Source organism: Pelodiscus sinensis, chromosome 32 (assembly GCF_049634645.1).
Source record: "Pelodiscus sinensis isolate JC-2024 chromosome 32, ASM4963464v1, whole genome shotgun sequence".
Lineage (NCBI taxonomy): Eukaryota > Metazoa > Chordata > Testudines > Trionychidae > Pelodiscus > Pelodiscus sinensis.
Window position 1 is genome coordinate 10,072,069 of NC_134742.1, and position 22,864 is coordinate 10,094,932.

At 50.8% G+C, this 22,864-nt stretch overlaps 2 protein-coding genes across 5 annotated transcripts; both read right to left on the reverse strand.

Annotated features, from left to right (window-relative positions):
- Positions 1 to 7,177: 7,177 nt before the first annotated feature.
- Positions 7,178 to 12,046, reverse strand: LOC106731312 (zinc finger protein 792-like). 2 transcript variants are annotated; one of them, XM_075914017.1, is made up of 4 exons: positions 11,745 to 12,046; positions 11,172 to 11,298; positions 10,449 to 10,562; positions 7,178 to 10,197 (listed from the first exon to the last, which is right to left on the reverse strand). In XM_075914017.1, exons 1-4 carry the CDS (start codon positions 11,766 to 11,768, stop codon positions 8,930 to 8,932), a joined length of 1,533 nt encoding a protein of 510 aa, XP_075770132.1. In that variant the 5' UTR covers positions 11,769 to 12,046; the 3' UTR covers positions 7,178 to 8,929. The 2 variants fall into 2 exon arrangements, with proteins under 2 accessions (XP_075770132.1, XP_075770131.1); XM_075914016.1 differs by having other exon boundaries at positions 7,178 to 10,200.
- Positions 12,047 to 16,300: 4,254 nt separating this feature from the next.
- On the reverse strand, positions 16,301 to 22,419 carry LOC106731863 (uncharacterized). 3 transcript variants are annotated; one of them, XM_075914019.1, is made up of 5 exons: positions 21,934 to 22,419; positions 21,318 to 21,527; positions 20,843 to 20,969; positions 20,109 to 20,222; positions 16,301 to 19,377 (listed from the first exon to the last, which is right to left on the reverse strand). In XM_075914019.1, the coding sequence occupies exons 2-5, from the start codon at positions 21,339 to 21,341 to the stop codon at positions 18,110 to 18,112; spliced, it is 1,533 nt and encodes a 510-aa protein (XP_075770134.1). In that variant the 5' UTR covers positions 21,342 to 21,527; positions 21,934 to 22,419; the 3' UTR covers positions 16,301 to 18,109. The 3 variants fall into 3 exon arrangements, with proteins under 3 accessions (XP_075770134.1, XP_075770133.1, XP_075770135.1); XM_075914018.1 differs by having other exon boundaries at positions 21,318 to 22,419; XM_075914020.1 differs by having other exon boundaries at positions 16,301 to 19,374; positions 21,318 to 22,418.
- Positions 22,420 to 22,864: the final 445 nt, after the last annotated feature.

The window sequence follows — 22,864 nt, forward strand, 5'->3', positions numbered from 1 at the left end:
GCACACACAAGGCTGCCACAACTATGGGGATGTTGCTTCTGGTGAGGTCTAACCTAGTCATTAAACGGCAGAACCTTCCCTTTAAACACCCAAAAGCAGCTTCTACCACCATTCTGCTCATTACAACCGTCCAGGCTACCTGTGTACAGTTTCGTGAGCCATGGTAGCAAGGGTTCGGCTGGATCATTATTGGCATTTCAACAACTCTGATTGTAATTTTCTGGCCTGGGAAGGAAGGTTCAATTTGCAGCTTGCAGAAGAAGCAGTAGTTTTTAAAGGTTCGTGTGTCATGCCTCTCTGTCTGTCCCCTAATATTGGTGAAATGGCTCTTGTGATCCACCAGCACCTGCAACACCATCAAGTAGCACATACTCCTTTTGGTTTATGTCCTCTTTGGCAAGGTGGTTAGATGCCAAGCGTTCCATCTATTAATCTTCCAGAGTTAGGGAACCCTATGGCAGCAAAGCCTCCACTATGTCCCGTGGAGTTTCCCAGAGTCGCTATCCTTTGAAGCAAGAGGATATTGAATTGCCTTGGCTATTTGGATCACAGCAGCCCCCGCTATAGATTCACCCGCTAGGTATTGATAGCCAGCTGACTAGTAGCTGTCTGCACTTGCTAGCTTCCATAGAGCTATTACCCCTCGCTTCTCAAAGATCTTTCGAAAGAGGATATGCAAAGTCCATATTAATTTGCATATAGGCTGCCCCTGACTTGCGATGCGATTGGCTCTGGGGATCACATTGCAAATCAGGGACATCGTAACTCAAGACCACATTTATGATAGGCATCATACACCGTCGTAAATTCAGGGCCTAGGACGTAAGTTGGGGGATTTCGGCCCCTTCCGCACTTACAGAAAAGATCGTAAGTGCGGGGGGTCGTAAATTGGGCCATCGTAAAGTGGGGGCCTCCTGTATCTTCTTCCAATCACTTTTTCAGAAGAGGATCTTTCGAAAATGAAAGTAGTCTAGATGTGTTTTTTTTTCAGGAAAAAAAAAAACCCTTTTTCGAAAAAAACACTCTTCCTAAAAAAAGGAGTTTTACGCAGTTCTTTCAAAAAAGGGTGTTTTTTAAAAAAAACATGTCTAGACTACTTTCATTTTCGAAAGAGCCTCTTTTGAAAAAGTGATCAGAAGATATGCAAATTAGTGCCAAATTTGCATACCTCCTTTCAAAAGAAAAATGTCGTCTAGATGTATCCTCAGAGCAGGTCTCCTTCTGGTATTGCTGCACTTCTGGGTAGGGGAAACCAATTCACAAAGTTCTGTGACAGTGGCCTTGCACGTGTGAAAATTCTGCAGTCACAGCTGATTGGCCGCTAGCTGCATTGCTACGTGGCCCTGCCACTCTGTGCTTGTCTCACAGGACCAGAATCGGTGTTCCATCGGGTCAACAAGATCGACTCCTCCGGCAGCTGCAAGTGGCTCCACTCAAGTGTTACATATATGTCTGTGTTCGTGGCCTCCTCGTGTCCTTCCTCACGCCTGCAGCTCCAGGTAGGCTCAAGACATACCCCAGCAAAAGGATGAGGTGTTTGCACTTCGGGGTCCATGCTTGCCCTGCTATGGCATCTGTACAGATAAGCAGGGGAAAAGCAGTACAAACAGATTATTTGCTTGTCCTTTCAAGTGGCAGGAAGGGAGGAGACAAGTGCATTATGGGACGCTGTTGACATGTACCCAGAATCATAGAATCATAGAGCTGGAAGAGACCTCAGGAGGTCATCAAGTCCAGTCCCCTGCCCAAGGCAGGACCAACCCCAACTACATCAACCCAGCCAGGACTTCGTCAAGCTGAGACTTAAAAAGAGATTCCACCACCTCCCTAGGTAATCCATTCCAGTGTTTCACCACCCTCCTCGTGAAATAGTTTTTCCTAATCTCCAACCTAGACCTCCCCCACTATAACTTGAGACCATTGCTCCTTGTTCTGCCATCCGGCACTACTGTGAACAGCCTTTCTCCAGCCTTTTTGGAACCTCCCTTCAGGAAGTTGAAGGCTGCTATCAAATCCCCCCTCACTCTTCTCTTCTGCAGACTAAACAAACCCAACTCCCTCAGCCTCTCCTCATAGGTCATGCACTCCTGCCCCCTAATCATTTCGGTCATCCTCCACTGGACCCTCTCCAATGAGTCCACATCCTTTCTATAATGGGGGGCCCAGAACTGGACACAATACTCCAGGGGTGTGTCTAGACTACATGCCTCCTTCGACGGAGGCATGTAGATTAGCCAGATCGGAAGAGGGAAATGAAGCCGCGATTAAAATAATCGCGGCTTCATTTAAATTTAAATGGCTGCCCCGATCTGCCGATCAGCTGTTTGTCGGCAGATCGGGGGAGTCTGGACGCGATGCCCCGACAAAGAAGCCTTTCTTCATCGACACAGGTAAGCCTGGTTTCACGAGGCTTACCTGTGTCGATGAAGAAAGGCTTCTTTGTCGGGGCATCGCGTCCAGACTCCCCCGATCTGCCGACAAACAGCTGATCGGCAGATCGGGGCAGCCATTTAAATTTAAATGAAGCCGCGATTATTTTAATCGCGGCTTCATTTCCCTCTTCCGATCTGGCTAATCTACATGCCTCCGTCGAAGGAGGCATGTAGTCTAGACACACCCCAAATGTGGCCTCACCAGAGCCAAATAAAGGGGAATAAACACTTCTCTGGATCTGCTGGCAGTGCTCCTCTTAATGCAAACTAATATGCCATTAGCCTTCTTGGCTACCAGGGCACACTGTTGACTCATATCCAGCTTCTCATCCACTGTAACCCCCAGGTCCTTTTCTGCAGAACTGCTACTTAGCCATTCAGTCCCCAGCCTGTAACAATACTTGGGATTCTTCCATCCCAAGTGCAGGACTCTACACTTGTCCTTGTTGAACCTCATCAGATTTCTTTTGGCCCAATCCTCTGATCTGTCCAGGTCACTCTGGACCCTATCCCTGCCCTCCAGCGTATCTACCTCTCCCCCTACCTTAGTGTCATCTGCAAGCTTGCTGAGGGTGCAATCCATCTTCTCATCCAGGTCATTAATAAAGATGTTGAACAAAACTGATTCAAGAACAGATCCTTGGGGTACTCTGCTAGAAACCAACTGCCAACCTGACATGGAGCTGTTGATCACTACCCATTGGGCCCGATAGTCTAGCCAGCTTTCTATCCATCTTACAGTCCATTTATCCAATTCATATTCCCTTAACTTGCTGGCAAGAATATTGTGAGAGACCATATCAAAAGCTTTGCTAAAGTCAAGGTATATCACATCCACTGACTTTCCCATATCTACAGAGCCAGGTACCTCATCATAGAAGCTAATCAGATTGGTCAGGCACAACTTGCCCTTTGTGAATCCATGTTGACTATTCCTGATCACCTTCCCCACTTCCAAATACTTCAGAATGGATTCCTTGAGGATCCTCTCCATGAGGTAAGGCTGACAGGTCTGGAGTTCTCTGGATTGTCCTTCTTCCCTTTTTTACAGATGGCACTACATTTGCCTTTTTCCAATCTTCCGGGATCTCTCCCAATTGCCACGAGTTTTCAAAGATAATGGCCAAAGGCTCCGCAATTACACTAGCCATCTCCCTCAGTACCCTCGGATGCATTAAATCCGGGCCCATGGATTTGTGTATGTTTAGCTTTTCTAAATAGTTCCTAACTTGTTCTTTCCCCACCAAGGGCTGTCCACCTCCTTCCCATACTGTGTTGCCTAATGCATTTGTCTCGGAGCTGACCACTGCGTTAGTTTTGTCCCATTGGGCACTAGGAGCCGTACCCAGAATGCAAAAGGGTGGCAGAAACTGTAGGATAGCTACTCACAGTGAATCTCTCTCAAAATCAACGGCAACCCCCGGTAGGAGGATGCGCAACGTGGAATTCTTGTACACAGTGGGGACATACACGCCCTTGACTTTACAAAACCGGTTGCTAAAAAAAAATCGACCTTAATAAATTTGACCTAGTGCCTTTGAGTCTGGCTTCTGTCAGGCTACATCTAGACTGCAGGCTTCTTTCGGAAGCAGCTTTTTTCAGAAGAGATCTTCCAGAAAAACGTCTTCCAAAAGAGAGCATCCACACTGCCAAAGTGCATCAAAAAAGCAATCTGCTTTTTCAAAAGAGACTGAATGGACGTTCTCTTGCATGTAAGCGATGGATGGAATTGCCACCAGGGCACCTGTGCTTTTTCCTCTTTCCTCTTCTTCAGAAAGAACTCCCTTTTCCCCGTCCACACGTGCCTTTTTGTGAAAGTGCTGTTTCACAAAAAGGCTTCCCCCTCGTAGAATGAGGATTACCAACACCGGAAAAATCTCTCTGTTCTTTGGATTTTCTTGAGGAAGAACCCAATTGTAGTGTGGACGTTCCTCAAGTTTTGTTGGAAAAACAGCTGTTTTTCCGACAAAACTTTGTAGTGTAGAGATACCCTTAGACTCACAGACTTTAAAGTCAGAAGGGACCATTGAGAGTACTGAGCCTTCATGGCCAAATTATTGGTGACTTCAGTGTGGCCAGCACCTCTCATTGTGGGCCAGTCTGACGCTTCAATTCATGAAACAGAAACTAATAACAATTTAAGGGGGGAAAGGGGGAAAGGTTAAAGGAGACACCAGCCTTTCTCCCTCCTGACTGTATCTCACTGATCGCTGCAAGGACCAGGCTGTAACGTCCTTCCCCATTCCCTTGTCTGCCTCTGGGAGCATAAATCTAGCCCTCACATCAGCGTTTGTGCTGATGGAGACGGATCACGGTCATTGTTCAAAGAAAAAAATCAGTCACACGGGGGAGAGAAAGGTTCAAATGAAATTGAAAAGGACTGTTCTGGCAAATGAACATTTTGTCACATTAATCTCATATCCAAGTACGGGACCAAATAACTTTTGGGGACAGAGAAAAACCCCAAATTCAGGACAGGCCATAAAACAATTTCACATTCATAAAATGACATCCCAGAGAATCGGAAGACTCTAAATCCAGGGCTGGATCTGACTCGTGATTTGGACGTGAGAAAGGTTTTAGCATCATCCTAAAATAACCAAAACAAAGCAGCCAGCGTCACTTCTACACAGGATTTGGTCTAGCCTAGAAAAAAACTGGAAACAGTTCTGCCAAGAAGTGGGAAAAGGGCTTTAATTCGGACAGATCAAAAGGTGCCCTCTGGTTCATTGGGATACCCTTCAAGGTCTGGGACACTTTTCTCTCCCGACCTCTGGAGTCACAGATATCCCAACTGTGATAGTTAATCCAGGAGAACCAGGGACATGTAGTGACTCTTTGGGAGGGGAAGGGGTAGACCGGGAACATGCTAAAATTCTGCAGAGCTGGTACAGAGGCCTCAGTCTTACCCCATTGCCATGAAATAGCACAGACACTAAAACCCCACCTTTTACTGTCCCTGCTCTGCCCCTTTTAGGATCTGTGCAATCCTGGCCCATAAGAGAGGAAAGGTACAAACCCTAATGACTTTTCAGCAGTAGTGTGAGAATATCTGGGAATGAGACAATCCGACCCCAAAGGGGGAAATCAGTTTCACTCACAGTCAGCCCATTGATTGCCCCTGATGTAAAGCCACCCAGCTTTGGCCTCCCTCCCAGACAGCCCACTTAAACAAGATGGAGTTACTGAAAATTTGGTTCGTCATATTAGGAATTCTACCAATGCCAAAAGATTAGATATATTAACCACCAACATGGGCGTTGGGTGAAAGCTCCTTCTGCCTGAGGCCCCGGGTTCTTAACAAGGGGCTCAGAGCTGGGGGTTGCAGGGTGCAGGAATCAGGGCTGGGGAGTGAAGAGGAGCTCGGGGCAGGGGGTCCGATCTGATGGGGCTTTATCTCCGCCACCCCGAATGGCGGGACCATCTGTCTCCCCTGAGCCTCTCCAGCTGCCAAGGGCCTTCTATCTCCCGCCAGCACTCCTAGACACAGTGTGGGAGAAAAATCAAATAACTCCAATTGTGTCTAAAGGGGGGACTGTGCAGGAAATCAAAACTCTCTAAAGAAAACTGCTGTAAGGGTTAAAAGTTTTCCAGACCTCTCTCCCTGTAACAGAGAGAAATCAAATTAACTCTAATCAAGACCCTTACAATGCCTCCCATCTCAAGTTCATGGATATTCCTAGTCTGTCACAATTTGTCATGTAAACCCTTATCTTTGTCACAGTTTGCCTTGTAGACTCCTCCACTCCACATTCTCATATGGCTTTGTTCTGTAAAACTTACTTCTAGCACTCCTGGGGTGAACAGAAGTCTCAGAGTGCTCCTGCTGAGACTTTGATATGTTAAAGAAAAACAATCCACAACTGAGCTGTCTGAACTTACTGTATAAAGATTCCCTGAATCTGTCTGTCAGGGCTGCTGCTTCACTCTTCGAAGTGACAGCCTGCATGCATGCATCATAAAGTTTTCCCTTCTAGGTTTCTCTCCTGCCTCACTGATTTGACCTCCGGCCTCGGACCCTTCTGGGGGCTCTGTACCCCAGGGGAGCGAGATTTCCCCCTCAACAGCACCCCCAGCTCCCTGGCCACTAGGGATCTTCTGTCCCCTCCCTCCCTCGCCTAGGCCTCCCAGCTACTAGGGGGCTTATCTCCCCCCAAGGCACTGAGGTAGGGGGTTACTTACTTGGTCTGTTGGCAGGCAAGATGGCAGAGCCCCACTCCCACTAGCTCAATGTTTCCCAATTGGTGCTCCGCGGAACCCTGGGGTTCTGTGAAGCGAAAACAAGGGTTCCGCGAACAGCTGGCACTCCCCCGCCCCCTCTTAAAGAGACAGCTGGTGGTAGGGCTTTTTTCTTTTTTTTTGCTTGAGGAAACGCAGCGGGTGCCTTTTTTTTTTTTTTTCAGGCAGCCCTAGGGGTTCTGTGGCCAAATAAAATTGGGAAACACTGCACTAGCCATTCGCTTGCTGCTTCAGCTCTCCCCACTGGCCACACTGCAGTATAGCTCTGCCCTGCACGCGCTGCCCCCAGTGGCCAGTTGGAGTATTGTGTCCCTCCTTCCTTTCCACGTTATGGAAAACAGTTCCATTCCTGGCACATCCCAAATTCTTGGCACAACCAACCCCTGACCTTGCTTATACTTTCATGATAAAGAGATTGCAGTACAGCACTTAGATGAGGGGAGCTGCAGAACACTAATTTTCTCTCTCACACTTACAGTGCAAAAACAAAAGACAGGACTATGCAGCACAGTGCAAATATTTGTAATAAACATAAACTCAGACCTGTGCACTTTCTATTCCTTCCTGTAATACAATCACTATATTTGAAAACATAGAAAGGCATCCAAAAACATTTAACGCATTTTAATTGGTATCCTATCGTTTAACAATGAGATTCATTGAGCTCAAGTTTTTTAATCCCCATTGATTCTTTGAGGTAATCGCGTGAGTTAACTGGGATTAACCAACTGTGCTATCTTTTTCCTTTTTTTTTTTAACAATACGGCTGTGTCTACAATGGCCACTTATTCCGGAAAATCAGCTGCTTTTCCGGAATAACTTGCCAGCTGTCTACACTGGCCCCTTGCATTTCCGGAAAAGCACTGACGGTCTAATGTAAAATCGTCAGTGTTTTTCCGGAAAAACTATGCTGCTCTCGTTTGGGCAAAAGTCCTTTTCCAGAAAACTGTTCCGGAAAAGGGCCAGTGTAGACAGCCTAGATTTCTTTTCCGCAAAAAAGCCCCGATTGCGAAAATGGCGATCGGGGCTTTTTTGCGGAAAAGTGCATCTACATTGGCACGGACGCTTTTCCGCAAAAAGTGCTTTTCCAGAAAAGCATCCTGCCAATCTAGACGCGCTTTTTTCGAAAATGCTTATAACGGAAAAGTTTTCCGTTTTAAGCATTTCTGGGAAAGGGTGCCAGTGTAGATGTAGCCTACACTGCCATGGATGCTCTTGCGCAAAAGCACATGGCAGTGTGGATGTGTTCTTGCACAAGAACCCTTACACCAATGTAGACATAGCCACAGGGTCCCGGTCTTGTGTGGACTGACTGAGTTTACATCTCAAAGCTCAAGTCAATCTAATGAGGAATCAATCTCTCAGAGGAGGAGCCATGTTGCTCTCAGTCTGCAAAAACAATGAGTCCTGTGGCAGCTTAGATCTCTTCAGGTGCATCTACACTGCAGGGCTTAACTCGAAATAAGCTATTCAAATTGAGCTACGTCAATTGTGTAGCTTATTTCGAAACAGGGAGTGTCAACACAGCACTTTTTTCGAAACTGAGCACTTTTCCTCTGACCTCCCTTACTCCTTGTACAATGAGGGTTACAGGAGTCAGAGTAAGAAGTCCTCCACTCTGACAGTATTTTGACACTATTTCGAAACAACGGCCTGCTGTGTAGACATGGACTAAGTTATTTCAGAATAGCACTAATTATTTCAAACTACTGTTGCAATGTAGACTTCAGTCTTTAAGATGCCACAGGACTCCTCTTTCATACTGTGGACTGGTTTAACGACGTGTGATCTGTTTGAAACTTTAGCTTCAGACCAAGCACTTAGCGGATCTCTCTTAAAGGTGGACTGTCTGATATAAAACAAGGGCTCATCTGTTTTTCAAATGTTTACCAAACCCCAAGCACTCACAGGCTATGTCTACACTGCCTACCCGCTCTTGTGCAAGATTTACAGTAAAGCGTGGGAAGAGAGGGATTCTTGTGCAAGAGCTACGCTCTTTTCTAACAAATGTAAGCCCTCTTTCTTGCGCAAGGGGTGCCTTGCGCAAAAAAGCCCTATGGCCATCAGAGCTTTCTTGTGCAAGAGAGAGTCCACACTGCCATGGATGCTCTTGCGCAAAAGCACATGGCAGTGTGGATGTGTTCTTGCACAAGAACCCTTACGCCAATGTAGACATAGCCACAGGGTCCCGGTCTTGTGTGGACTGACTGAGATTTAAGAAGCCTTGTTCTCCGTATGAAACTTTTCTCAAAGTGTAATCATTCATGGGGGAATTCTCCTGTGTGGATTGCTTGATGCCTAAGAAGGACGGACCTCCATTTGAAACTTTTTCCACACTCTAAGCACTGATGGGGTCTGTCTCCTGAGTGGACTGCCTGATGGTTAACAAGTTTAGACCTCCACAAGAAACTCTTTCCACACTCTAAGCACTGATGGGGTCTCTCTCCTGTATGGATTTTCTCATGTGAAACAAGGGCTGATCTCCACTTGAAACTTTTCCCGCAGCTTAAGCACTTATGCGGTCTCTCTCCTGTGTGGACTGCCTGATGGCTAACAAGGTCGGGTCTCCGAAGAAAACATTTTCCACACTCTAAGCACTGATGGGGTCTCTCTCCTGTATGGATTCTCTGATGTGAAACAAGGGCTGACCTCCATGTGTAAGTTTTCCCACACTCTAAACACCTATGAGCTCTCTCTCCTGTGTGGACAGCCTGATGTTTAACAAGAACGGACCGCTGCAGGAAACTTTTTCCACAATCTAAACACTTATGGGGTTTGACTTCCCTGTGGGTTGCTTGATGATTCATGAGGTCTGATCTCCGTATGAAACTTTTCCCACAGTCTAAGCATTTATGGGGTCTCTCTCCTGTGTGGATTTTCAGATGTACAACAAGAGAGGACCTCCATATGAAACTTTTTCCACAAATTAAACATTTATGGGGCCTGTCCCCTGTGTGTACTGCCTGGTGTGTAATCAGAGCTGACTTCTCTCTGAAACTTTTACCACAGTGTAAGCACTTATGAGGGCTCACTGTGTGACTTCTCTCATGCACCGTCAAGGAAGACTTCCAATTCAAACAGTTCCCACCCTCAAGGCACAGAGAGCCTCTCTCTCTCATTGGGCTTCTCCTAAGAGTATTAAGATCAGAGCTGTTAATGACACTTTCTCCATCATCCAAGCATTCAAGGGGTTTCTCTCCAGTACCAACTGTTGTAATTGAAATAAGCTCTGGGCTCACAATAAATCCCTTCCCATAACCGAGCCATTCATCATATTTTTCTTCTTTGGAGTTTGTTTGGTGGGCGGTGGGATACTTGTGTCCTTCCCCACATTTCACAGATTCATCCTTTGCATGGTTTCCCAGCAGCCTCTTGGGCCTGTACCAGTTTCCCCAGGCTTCTCCCTGTTCCAAGCACTGGGAAACATTCCCTTCAGCTCTTCCCACAAAGGTCGCCTGCGGTTCCATTTTTCCAGGATCTTCCTGCTGTTGATTCCCCTCTTCATTCTCACATCCTGTCTCACCACCTGCTGGAAGAGAGACAATCCAGGTAGGAGTCACTGAGATGGGGAGAAAGAGGAACAGCATAAAGGGAAAACCCAATACGCTGAAGTTGCACAGAACAAGCAACTGGATTCTGTCTTCAGCTAAGAACACTGGTGGTAAACTGTGAGCACTATCAGCTGACTACACCCTGCCCTGCATCAGAGGAGGCAGAACTTTTAGGAAACTCAACATTTTCCTTTATTCACCAGCTGGTTTCTGAGCCAACCCTCACCTGTGCAGGTGCCTCTCGGGGTCTCTCTTTCTTCCCCGTCCTGGAGGTCGGGAACCCAGGGCTCTTCCCCTCGTTCCAGCTGGGTGATCAGCTCAGGTTTGGGAATGAGAAACCCTGCACAGGGGGTGAAATCAGAGCAGATCAAGGCACAGGGAGGGTGGGGAGAGCGTCAGTCCCAAGGGACATTCCGTGAGTGGAACCTGTCCCCGGGCTCTGCTGGGGAATGTGCCACCCAAGAGGACGGGGACATGGTCACTGAGCCCCCTGGGGAGAGGCAGACGTGTGAGGAGGGGAGAGGAATTGTGACGCCCTCCCTAGGAGTTCCCAGGATCTGGGCAGACTGGGGCCCTTGCTGACACTCACAGCTCTGCAGTTACACTCTTGCCTATTTCTAAACTTGCCTTCTCCACGACTGGAGCTCTTCCCAAGGAGGGAGGGGAACAGGGATTCTGCGTGTGAGTGAGAAACAACCCAGACAAGAGGATACATGGCCCCTCAGCCTTGAAATCTACAGGGGTCAGGTGGGGATGATTTAGCACGTCTATTCGAGTTTGACACTCTGGTCTCACTGCACAGGATGGGGAGATGCAAGTCGCTCTCCCCCAGCAGCTGTGCCCATGGAACCCATTCCTGTCCAGGCCACCTGAGCAGGGAAGATCCTGGCCTGTGTCGGACACGCAGACCCCACGGCTCCTAATCCCCGAGGGGCCAGGACGCCCTTACCCAGCGAGGTCACCGCCTCGTAGTTCTCCTGCATGACGTCCCTGTAGAGGGCTCTCTGAGCGGGGCCCAGCAGCGCCCCCTGCCCCTGGGTGAAATACACAGCCACCTCCTCGAAGGTCACCCGCATCTGCAACAACAAGAGTCCCTCACCCACTGCCTGCAGCCCCAGCCACAACACCCATCCTCAGCCTGTTTAAAGCAGCCAGGAGGCTTCCGGAGATGGGCCCAGAGATCTTTGTCCCCCTCCCCCTCAGCAGACAGAGGGCAGGGCCTTCTCCCTGGCCACACACCTGCTAGCCAGAGGCTGAGGCGGAAGCCGAGCTCTGAGCCACAGGCAGGGACGGGAATCCCGGCAGCTTCCCTTTGTGTTTCCCAGCAACCTCTGGCTGGGGGCTCAGGTCCCAGCATTGGGAGTCTGGGACATTTTCACAGCCCTGTCACGGGAGGTCTGGGGCCTGGGTTAGAAATGGGGGCGCGGTCACACCCTGCCCATGGGCCTGCTCAGAAACTCAGCAGCTTCATCCCACCCTGTCTCCTCCCTGCCCCCACCGAGCAGCCCCCTTAACCCCCTACCTGAGCGGGCTCCATCCCGGCCATTGCCCGGCCCCGGCCCCTGGCAGACGGGCGCTCTGGAGCGAACTCTCGACGTGTCTCCTCGGCCTGTCGGGTAAGAGGGGCGATGGGGGAGGTGTCAGAAGGGGCCTGAGTCCCTGTCGCCCCCTGAGTCCCCCCAGGCCCTGCCGCCGCAGACACGCGCTGGGACTCTCTGGGTTGGCCCTGTGGGAAGAAACCCAGTGAGTCTGTTACCCCCCCGGCCCGGCCCCTCCCCCTAGAACAAAACCCACCGAGCCCCTTTGAACCCCCCGCAGCAGCATCTCTGAGCCGCTTCCAGCCACGGGCGGGCGCTGCTCGGGTCCGGAGGTGCGGCCGGGAGCGCAAAGCAGTAGCTGGAGGAGTAACTAGGGGGTAACGTGACACCCCCTCCCCGGGTGTCCCTCCCTTACGTCCAGCCTGGGGGCGGGCCCGGGCGGGGACTCGCAGTCAGCTCCGCCGGGAGCAGCCCGGGGCCAACCCCTCCCCCTGCAGCCCGGGGGCACCGGGGCGCCGCTCCCGGGGGGTCTCTCTTACCTGCCCCCCAAGCGCTGCCCGCCCTGGGGCAGGGGCTGGGCCGGGCCGGGCTGGGGGCGCTGCCCGGGGAGAGGCTCCTGGGGAGGGAGCAGCGGGACTGGCCCGGCCGGAGATTCCCCCTCCCGGCTGCAGCCCGGGCTCCGGGGCCCCGCAGCAGCCCCCGCCGGGGCTCGGGGATCCGGCCCGGAGCCTGGCCCCAGAGTCCCCGCGAGCAGCGGCGGCGAGTCGCTTCCTGCGGCCGGGCCGGAGCCAGCGATCGCTCCCCCCGCGCCTGCTGCTGCTGCTGCTGCTGGGTCCTAGCGAGACACCCGCCATCCGCGCTGCGCTGCGCCCCTGGGCCTGGCTCTGCCCCGCTCACAGACCCCGCGGGAGCAGCCAGCCCGGGGGGATGTTTGGTGGCCGCAGAGTGGGGCAGCTCCGCCCCCTAGGGGCCGCTTTGACAGGAGTTTCTGAAACCTTTAGGATAATCCAGTAACTATGCCCAGAGCTCAGCGGGGAAATCGTCTCTCTCTTGTGTAGCTTTCCTGGCTTTTACACTGTTAATGGATTTGCCCATCACTCTGGGGTATGCTCTTTTATTAGGGCTACTCTTATGACGCTGGCGGAGGTGAAACATTCTAGCCCTGGGCTGCTTGAGCTCTCATATGGAGCTGAATTCTCCCTGCTTCCAATTCCTTCCTGATCCTAACGAAGCTCTCCTGTGGGAACTGTTCCTCAAGATGGGGTTCTTCCCACCTTAGAAACACAAGGACGCTTACCCCCACTAACAGAGCCCATCTGAGAGGACTGGGTACTCAGCACTCACAAGCTGACCCTTCATAGGTCTCTGGACTCACCAGGCTGGGTTTAACAGCAACACTACGCTGAACCCCCACATGCCTTTGGACTCAGTGGGCAGGATTTAACAGCCCTTTCAGCTGCCATCCTCATATACCCCCCAGGTTCAGCACCTCCCTATCCCCACTTTCACACCACCGTCATTCTGCTGGTAAACCACGTGATGAGCAAACCCCGCGGGATTTTTGGGCACTACACGGATCTTTAGCTTGGGCACAAGAAGCGATGTGGCAGAGCGAATAGGGAAGCCAAAACAACACCCCCCCAAGAGAGCGAGCGAGAAAGGAAAAGAGAGAGAAGCAACCAGCTTAACAATGAAAGTTATTTATTTCTGGGTAGAGAATATATATATATGGGGAGCCAAACACGCAAAACAGTTACAATATTAAATCTAAATTGAAACTGATTACAAATGTTAGGGCTAGCAAGCTATATAACAGTTTACATAGGGCAGGGTCAGGAAGCTATACCTAGAGGCTTTGTCTAGACTGGCAAGTTTTTCCACAAAATCATCTGATTTTGCGGAAACACTTGCCAGCTGTCTACACTGGCCGCTTGAATTTCCGGAAAAGCACTGACGATCTCGTGTAAGATTGTCAGTGCTTTTGCAGAAATACTATGCTGCTCCCGTTCAGGCAAAAGTCTTTTTCCGAAAGACTTTTGCGCAAGAGGGCCAGTGTAGACAGCATAGTACAGTTTTCCGCAAAAAAGCCCCAATCGCGAAAATGGCGATCGGGACTTTTTTGCAGAAAACCGCGTCTAGATTGGCCACGGATGCTTTTCCGCAAAAAGTGCTTTTGTGGAAAAGCATCCTGCCAATCTAGATGTGATTTTTCTGAAAATGCTTTTAACGGAAAACTTTTCCGTTAAAAGCATTTTTGGAAAATCATGCCAGTGTAGACGTAGCCAGAGAGAGATAGTGGGGGCGGACGGGGAGACAGACAGATTTCAACACTCCATGGAGCTTGCACTGATCGGGGTTCCCAGATGGTGATGGTAGCCAAGGGTCCAGAGGGCAGGAGACAAGCAGAGCAAAGCCCCCAGCATGATCAGGCAGGAGATGAAGAAGTCTCAATTGAACTGATGGGCTGTGTCTACACTGGCATGAATTTCCGGAACTGCTTAAAACGGAATACTATTCCGTTTTCAGTTTTTCCGGAAATGGAGCGTCTACATTGGCAGGCTGGTTTTCCGGAAAAGCCCTTTTTCCAGAAAAGCGTCTGTGGCCAATGTAGACGCGCTTTTCCGGAAAAGAGCCCTGATCGCCATTTTCGCGATCGGGGTTTTTTTCCGGAAAAGACTACTGGGCTGTCTACACTGGCCCTTTTCCGGAACAGTGTTCCGGAATAAGGACTTATGCCCGAGTGGGAGCAGAATAGTTTTTCCGGAATAGCGGCTGATTTTGTACAGTAGAGCATCGTTGCTTTTCCGGAAATTCAAGGGCCAGTGTAGACAGCTCGCAGCTTATTCCGGAAAAGCGGCTGATTTTCCGGAATAAGTGGCCCAGTGTAGACACAGCCATGCAGTTTAAATCCAGGTATCAGAACAGTTTTTCTAGGGCAAGGGTAGGAGTTTTTGTAGGGACAGGACAATAGTTTGAGGGGAACACTGGATTTGTTTATAGGTAAACAGAGGTGAGACAATAGAGACTGGTCACCTGGCTATTGGTGATGTTCCTTGAATGAGCTCACAATAGGCAGTTTCAGGATTTTGGATATCAATAGGATCCATTACTAGAATTGGTCTGATAATGACTAATTTGAGGGTGAGCAGGCCTAGGTCCATTAGCATCTGGAGCAGACATTTCCCATGAGGCAGCACTTCTCTGCTTTCGATATCCCATAGTTCAGTGTGGTTTCTGCTTTGGAAGAGCTGTTCTCTATTCTGTCTGCTAATGGAGATGTCTCTCTGTTCTATCTTCAATGCCGATGAGGCTGAGACGTTTCCCTAATCCTATGACCCTTGTCTGGAGTTTAGCTGTGTCTTCCCCCGCCTTTTCCTTGCTTTGTCTGTGATTCAAGCAAAGGCCTGGGGGAGAGGGGATTGTTTTCCATGAGTATCACTCCCTGGCTCTCCAAGACCATAGGGCTGACACGTGGCCATGCTTTGGTTCCCCAAGATCACAGGGCTGGTAGGTAAATCATGCTCTCATTTGCATATCTTCAAAAAATGAGGGTTATAGGACCTTGCGAAAAGGGTTTTTTCTGACTAATGGCCCTGTCTACACGGGGCTTTTGATCGGCAAAACCTCTTCTGCAAAAAGGATCAGCAGAAGATATGCAAATGAGAACACAAATTGCATATCTTCCGCAGAAAAAAAACGGCAGAGTAGACATAACCTTTAAGTACAACCCCTGGGAAGCCCCAGTGAGGTAGGACAGAAACAGGGCCCCGGTGGCTGCAGGCAAGAGCTAAGCCCAAGCCCTGTAGCATCAGGGCTGGAGAAGAGCCAGTTGGAGGGAGGGGAAGTGTCCTCTGAGACTGGTTGCAGGGGATCTCCTCATATCCGGCAAATCCCCTCATTCGGGACGGATTGGCTCCTGAGAGTGCTGGACCAAGAAGATGCAACCTGTAGTGTCTTGCTCACAGCACTCCTGCTAATGCATCCCAGATTGATGTTTGGGTTTTTTTTTCCTTCAATAGTGTCACACTGTTGGCTCATATCTACCTTGTGGTCCACTATGACCCTGATATCCCTTTCTGCAGGACTCCTTCCTCGACAATCACTTCCCCTTCTGTATGTGTGAAATGGATTGCTCCTCCCTAAGTGGAGTAGTTTGCATTTGTCCTCATGAAACTTCATCCTATTTACCTCAGACCATTGCTCCAGTTTGTCTAGATCAGTGGTTCCCAAACTTTTCGGCATCACGCCCCCTTTTTGCTTTTTGAGAAACCCCCCGTACCTCCCCCCCAATAGCATCAAAACTTATTGAACCAAAAAAAAAAAAAAAAAAAAAAAAAAAAAACCCAAAGGAACTAACCAGGACCGAAAAACAAAAATAGCAGCAAAACTTAGGAAGGGGAATTGAAAGGGGCAGGGGGTTGGGTCACCTCCCCTCCCCCCCCCCCTGAAATTTTTTCATGCCCCCCAGTTTGGGAACCCATGGTCTAGATCATTGTGAATTATGACCCACTCCACCAGAGCACTCGCCACCCCTCCCAGCTTGGTTTCATCCACAAACTTTATTACGATTGAGCTAAACAAAGAAACAAACTGTTTGATGAGGGGACTGAGCCTGGGTAACAAATAATCGACGCTTTTAAATGATACTTTCATGATAAAGATTGCAATACAGTACTTCTATGAGGTGGACTCCAAAACACTAATTTTCTTTCTCATGTTTATGCAGAGGGATCCTCCGAAGGGACCTGCTGAAGGTAGGGCAGTGGAATAGGATCTCAAGGGAACTCAGGGCTAGGACATCAGCCTCTAGAACATAGGGTGGTGGGCTCGATTTGCCCCCCCCCCCCCACACACACACACCCAGGCAGTGACTGGGCCTCCAACACCAGCTGTCCCAGGGATGGAGTTTTTTTTCAGCAGGCGATATGCAAATTGTGCTCTCATTTGCATATCTTCAAAAAATGAGGGTTATGGGATCTTGCAAAAAAGGTTTTTCTGACTAATGGCCCAGTCTACACTGGGATTTTTATGGGCAAAACATCTTCCGCAAAAAGGATCCACAGAAGATATGCAAATGAGAGCACAATTTGCACATCTTCTGCCAAAAAATACCGGCCGTGTAGACATAGCCTTATCCTGCTTTCCAGTATTAGGAAAGCAGGATAAGGGACCCCCTGAAGATAGGGAGATAAATATTTCTAATCAACAAAGTATAAACTGAGTATTGTGCACCTTCTATTCCTTGCTGTAAGACCATCAATATATTTGAAAACACAGAAAAACATCCGAAAACATTTAACATATTTCAATTGGTATTCCATCGTTTAACAACGTGCTTCATTGAGATCGAGGTTTTTTTAATCCCAATTGATTCTTTGAGTTATTTGCGTGAGTTAACTGCAATTGACCAATAGCGCTGCTATCTTCTGCCATTTTTTTAACAATACAAGTTGACATCTCAAAGCTCAAGTCAATCTAATGGGGACTCTCTTGGAGAGAGAGTCATGTTGGTCTCGATATGCAAAACTAACAAGGAGTCCTGTGGCAGCTTAGATCTCTTAGTCTTTAAAATGCCACAGGACTCCTCATTAAGGAGGAATGATTTAACGATGTGTGATCTGTGTGAAACTTTAGCCACAAACCAAGCACTTACCCAAAGATAGACTATCTGATATAACACAAGGGCTGATCTGTTTTTTAAACGTTTACCAAAGCCCAAACACGCACAGGGCCCCAGTCTTGTGTGGGCTGATGGATGTATAAGAAGCCTTGTTCTCTGTATGAAACTTTCGGAAGTCATTCTGCCGCTCTACTCTGCACTAGTTAGGCCTCAGCTGGAGTACTGTGTCCAGTTCTGGGCGCCACATTTCAAGAAAGATGTGGAGAAATTGGAAAGGGTACAGAGAAGAGCGACAAGAATGATTAAAGGTCTAGAGAACATGACCTATGAAGCCAGGCTTCATGAACTGGGCTTGTTTAGTTTGGAAAAAAGAAGATTAAGGGGGGACATGATAGCGGTTTTCAAGTATCTAAAAGGGTGTCACAAGGAGGAAGGAGAAAATTTGTTCCTCTTGGTTTCTGAGGACAGGACAAGGAGTAATGGGCTTAAAGTGCAGCAGGGGAGGTTTAGATTGGACATTAAGAAAAAATTCCTAACTGTCAGGGTGGTCAAATATTGGAATAAATTGCCAAGGGAGGTGGTGGAATCTCCCTCTCTGGAGATATTTAAGAACAGGTTAGATAGACATCTGTCAGGGATGGTATAGGTGGAACTTGGTCCTGCCTTGAGGGCGGGGGGCTGGACTCGATGACCTCTTGAGGTCCCTTCCAGTCCTATTATTCTATGATTCTATGATTCCTGGGGGCACTCTCCTGTGTGGACTGCTTGATGCCTAAGAAGTACGGGCCTCCATTTGAAACTTTTTCCACACTCTAAGCACTGATGGGGTCTGTCTCCTGAGTGGACTGCCTGATGGTTAACAAGTTTAGACCTCCACAAGAAACTCTTTCCACACTCTAAGCACTGATGGGGTCTCTCTCCTGTATGGATTTTCTCATGTGAAACAAGGGCTGACCTCCACTTGAAACTTTTCCCGCAGCTTAAGCATTTATGCGGTCTCTCTTCTGTGTGGACTGCCTGATGGCTAACAAGGTCGGGCCTCCGAAGAAAACATTTTCCACAGTCTGAGCACTTATGGCATCTCTCTCCTGTGTGGATTCTCTGATGTGAAACAAGGGCTGACCTCCATGTGAAACTTTTCCCACAGTCAAAACACTTATGGGCTCTCTCTCCAGTGTGGATGGCCTGATGTTTAATAAGTACAGACTGCCGCAGGAAACTTTTCCCACAATCTAAACACTTATGGGGTTTGTCTCCTGTGTGGATGGCCTGATGTTTAACAAGCTCTGACCTCTGTATGAAACTTTTTCCACAGTCCAAGCACTTATGCGGTCTCTCTCCTGTGTGGACTGCCTGATGGCTAACAAGGTCAGATTTCCATCTGAAACTTTTTCCACAGTCTAAGCACTTATAGGGTCTCTCCCCAGTATGGATTATCTGATGTTTAACAAGCTCTGACTTCTGTATGAAAGTTTTCCCACAGATTAAGCATTTGTGGGGTCTCTCCCCAGTATGGATTATCTGATGTTTAACAAGCTCTGACTTCTGTATGAAACTTTTTCCACAGTCTAAGCACTTATGGGGTCTGTCTCCTATGTGGATTCTCTGGTGTGCAACAAGGACTGACCTCCATGTGAAACTTTTCCCACAGTCTAAGCATTTATGAGGTCTTTCTCCTGTGTGGATTCTTTGGTGTGCGACAAGTACTGACCTCCATATGAAACTTTTTCCACAGTCTAAACATTTATGGGGTTTGTCTCCCGTGTGAACTGTCTGATGTGAAACAAGGGCTGACTTCCGTATAAAACTTTTGCCACACTCTGAGCACATATGGGGTCTCTCTCCCGAGTGGATTGCCTGATGTGAAACAAGATGTGACTTCTGTATGAAACTTTTCCCACATTCTGAGCACTGATGGGGTCTCTCTCCTCTCTGGCTTCTCTCATATTCCCCAGGATGTTCCAGCTGTTGATTCTCACTCACGGTCTCCTCACCTGCTAGGAGAGAGAGACACAATCCAGGCAGGAGTCACTGAGCTGGGGAGAAGGCACCAACAGAAAACCCAACACACTGAAATTGCAAATTAAGAGCAATTGGCTTGTGCCTCCACTTCTCCCACAAACAATGACGGGAAAGGAAACATGGGAAGAAAACTAACATGAGGAGTGGAAAGCAATGTTCCAGAAGTGGGGAACTTCTTTTTGGATCTGGGGCCATTAACTCAAATTAAAATCAGTCAGGGACTGCACACAAATTAGAAGCACAAAAACCCCAAATCAAAACAAAAATACCCCCCCCCCAATAACCCACACAAAAGCCCTCATTGAGATGGCTCCCAATTGAGGAGAAAGAAACCCCCCACATTTCCCTCCCACACCAGAGGCTTGGGGGGGCTCAGATTAGTAGATTGTGTGTTCCAGCCCTGAAGAGAGACAGTGGAGGGACTGGAGTGCCTGTCGGCTCCCCAATGCTCGATGGGGGGGGCACTGAACCTCAGGAGCCAGTTCCAGGCAAGCTGGGGGCATTCTATTGTTAGTTGGGCAGCATATGAATTTTTCTTGAGTGGCCCCATAAGCACACAGCTTACAAGGAAAATTGATGGACAGGCATGAGCAGTTTCTGCTGACTACACCATGCCCTGCGTGAGAAGAGTCAAAACTCACACCCCATTATTGGGGTTCTCAGCTTTTTCCTTCATTCCCCAATTGGTTTCTGTTTGAGTCCTCACCTGTGCGGGTGCCTCTCAGGATCTGTCTTTCCTCCCCGGCATGGAGGTCGGGTACCCAGGGCTCTTCCCCTCGTTCCAGCCGGGCGATCAACTCAGGTTTGGGAACAGGAAACCCTGCGCAGGGGGTGAAATCAGAGCAGATCAGGGCGCATGGAGGGTGGGGAGAGCATCTGTCCAAAGAGACATTCTGTGCGTGGAACTTGTCCCCAGACCCTTCTGGGGAATGTGCCACCCAAGAGGACGGGAACATGGTCACTGAGCCCCTGGGGAGAGGCAGGCGTGTGGGGAGGTGAGAGGAATTGTGACGCCCTCACTAGGAGTTCCCAGGATCTGGGCAGTCTGGGGCCCTTGCTGACACTCACAGCTCTGCAGTTACACCCCTGCCTGTTTCTAAACCTGCAGAGCCCAGAGCCCTCCCCACGGCTGGAGCTCGTCCCAAGGAGGGAGGTGAACAGGGATTCTGGGTGCGGGTGAGAAACAACACAGACAGGAGGATACATGGTCCCCCCGTCTTGAAATCTAGAGGGGTCGGGTGGGGATGATTTAGCACGTCCATTAGGGTTTGACACCCTGGTCTCACTGCACAGGGTGCGGAGATGCAAGTCGCTCTCCCCCGGCAGCTGTGCTCAGGGAACCCATTCCTGTCCAGGCCACCTGAGCTGGGAAGAACCTGACCCGTGTCGGACACGCAGACCCCACGGCTCCTAATCCCCGAGGGGCCAGGACGCCCTTACCCAGCGAGGTCACCGCCTCGTAGTTCTCCTGCATGACGTCCCTGTAGAGGGCTCTCTGAGCGGGGCCCAGCAGCGCCCCCTGCCCCTGGGTGAAATACACAGCCACCTCCTCGAAGGTCACCCGCATCTGCAACAACAAGAGTCCCTCACCGACCAGCCATAATCCCTGTAAAATCCTATCCCCAGCCTGTTTAGAGCAGCCAGGAGGCTTCAGGGGATGTGCAGAGAGATCCTCCCCTGCCTCCCCCTCAGCAGACAGAGGGCAGGGCCTTCTCCCTGGCCACACACCTGCTAGCCAGAGGCTGAGGCGGAAGCCGAGCTCTGAGCCACAGGCAGGGACAGGAATCCCGGCAGCTTCCCTTTGTGTTTCCCAGCAACCTCTGGCTGGGGGCTCAGGTCACAGTATTGGGAGTCTGGGACATTTTCCCACCCTGTCTCCTCCCTTCCCCGCCCAGCAGCTCCCTGAACCCCCTACCTGAGCGGGCTCCATCCCGGCCATTGCCCGGCCCCGGCCCCGGCCCCTGGCAGACGGGCGCTCTGGAGCGAACTCTCGACGTGTCTCCTCGGCCGGTCGGGCGAGAGGGGCGATGGGGGAGGTGTCAGAAGGGGCCTAAGTCCCTGTCGCCCCCCGAGTCCCTCCAGGCCCTGCCCCCGCAGACACGCGCTGGGACTCTCTGGCTCTGCCCTGTGGGAAGAAACCCAGTGAGTTTGTCACACACACCCCCGGCCCGGCCCGCCAGGACAACCCCCCGACAGCAGCATCACTGAGCCTCACGACGGGAAAAGAGCCACCTCCTGCCTCCGCCCCCAGACGGGCGCAGCTAGGGCTCGGAGGGAGGCTGTGGGCGGAGCAGCAGGAGCCTCCACCCGCTTCCCCCGCCCGGCCCCGGAGCACAAAGCAGCAGCTGCGGGGCGGGTAAATGTGACCCCGGCTGCACCCCCCACCCTGCCCTGCCCCGCCCCGGCGGGCGGCAGCTGCCCCGGGCCCGGGCGGGGACTCGCAGCCAGCTCCGTCGGGAGCAGCCCGGGGCCAACCCCTCCCCCTGCAGCCCGGGGGCACCGGGGCGCCGCTCCCGGGGGGTCTCTCTTACCTGCCCCCCAAGCGCTGCCCGCCCTGGGGCAGGGGCTGGGCCGGGCCGGGCTGGGGGCGCTGCCCGGGGAGAGGCTCCTGGGGAGGGAGCAGCGGGACTGGCCCGGCCGGAGATTCCCCCTCCCGGCTGCAGCCCGGGCTCCGGGGCCCCGCAGCAGCCCCCGCCGGGGCTCGGGGATCCGGCCCGGAGCCTGGCCCCAGAGTCCCCGCGAGCAGCGGCGGCGAGTCGCTTCCTGCGGCCGGGCCGGAGCCAGCGATCGCTCCCCCCGCGCCTGCTGCTGCTGCTGCTGCTGCTGGGTCCTAGCGAGACACCCGCCATCCGCGCTGCGCTGCGCCCCTGGGCCTGGCTCTGCCCCGCTCACAGACCCCTCGGGAGCGGGAGGCGCAGTTTCGGGGCCTAAGGCGGGGCCGAGGGTTCCAGGGGGCTCGAAGTCCAGACTGGTTGTGATCACGTAGACAGGGGCTAAGGTCCCCACCCGCACCAGCTCCCTCTGTGCCAGCCCCTTCCCCGCCCAGAGCTTAGACTAAACTTATGAAAAAAAAACGTACGGAAAATGGGAAGGGCTGCAGGGGCGGGGAAGCTAGTCCCAGGGGCTGGATCCTTTGACTGGGCCCACAAAGGTGTGATGTGCCAGAGGGTCATTCGTGGACACCTCAGTTACAGGGTTTTTTTGCTTTTGTTTGGGTTTTTGGGGGGGAGGGTTGTTTTTTCTTTCTTTTTGCTTCTCACTTGTGTGCAGCCCCCAACTGATTTTTCTGTGGGTCGGTGGTCCATGACCCAAAAAAGCTTCCCCACTCTCCTGGTTAAAGGAAATACTTAGCCCCACTGTTTACTCCCTCTGGATCGTCTGGTGTTGACCAAGGTTGGCAGACAGGACACTGGGCTAGATAGACCTTTGGCCTGACCCAATACGGCCTGCACTCTGTGGGCA

What these genes read in the sequence shown, in the direction of transcription:
- LOC106731312 (XM_075914016.1), bottom strand. Translation starts at nt 11,768, where the DNA reads ATGGCCGGGATGGAGCCCGCTCAG. An exon ending in CCGGGATGGAGCCCGCTCAG is followed by an intron (nt 11,299 to 11,744) that starts GTAGGGGGTTAA and finishes TTGTTGTTGCAG; the next exon opens with ATGCGGGTGACCTTCGAGGA. An exon ending in CGAGGCGGTGACCTCGCTGG is followed by an intron (nt 10,563 to 11,171) that starts GTAAGGGCGTCC and finishes CCCCCTGTGCAG; the next exon opens with GGTTTCTCATTCCCAAACCT.
- LOC106731863 (XM_075914019.1), bottom strand. Translation starts at nt 21,341, where the DNA reads ATGGCCGGGATGGAGCCCGCTCAG. An exon ending in CCGGGATGGAGCCCGCTCAG is followed by an intron (nt 20,970 to 21,317) that starts GTAGGGGGTTCA and finishes TTGTTGTTGCAG; the next exon opens with ATGCGGGTGACCTTCGAGGA. An exon ending in CCTGAGAGGCACCCGCACAG is followed by an intron (nt 19,378 to 20,108) that starts GTGAGGACTCAA and finishes TCTCTCTCCTAG; the next exon opens with CAGGTGAGGAGACCGTGAGT.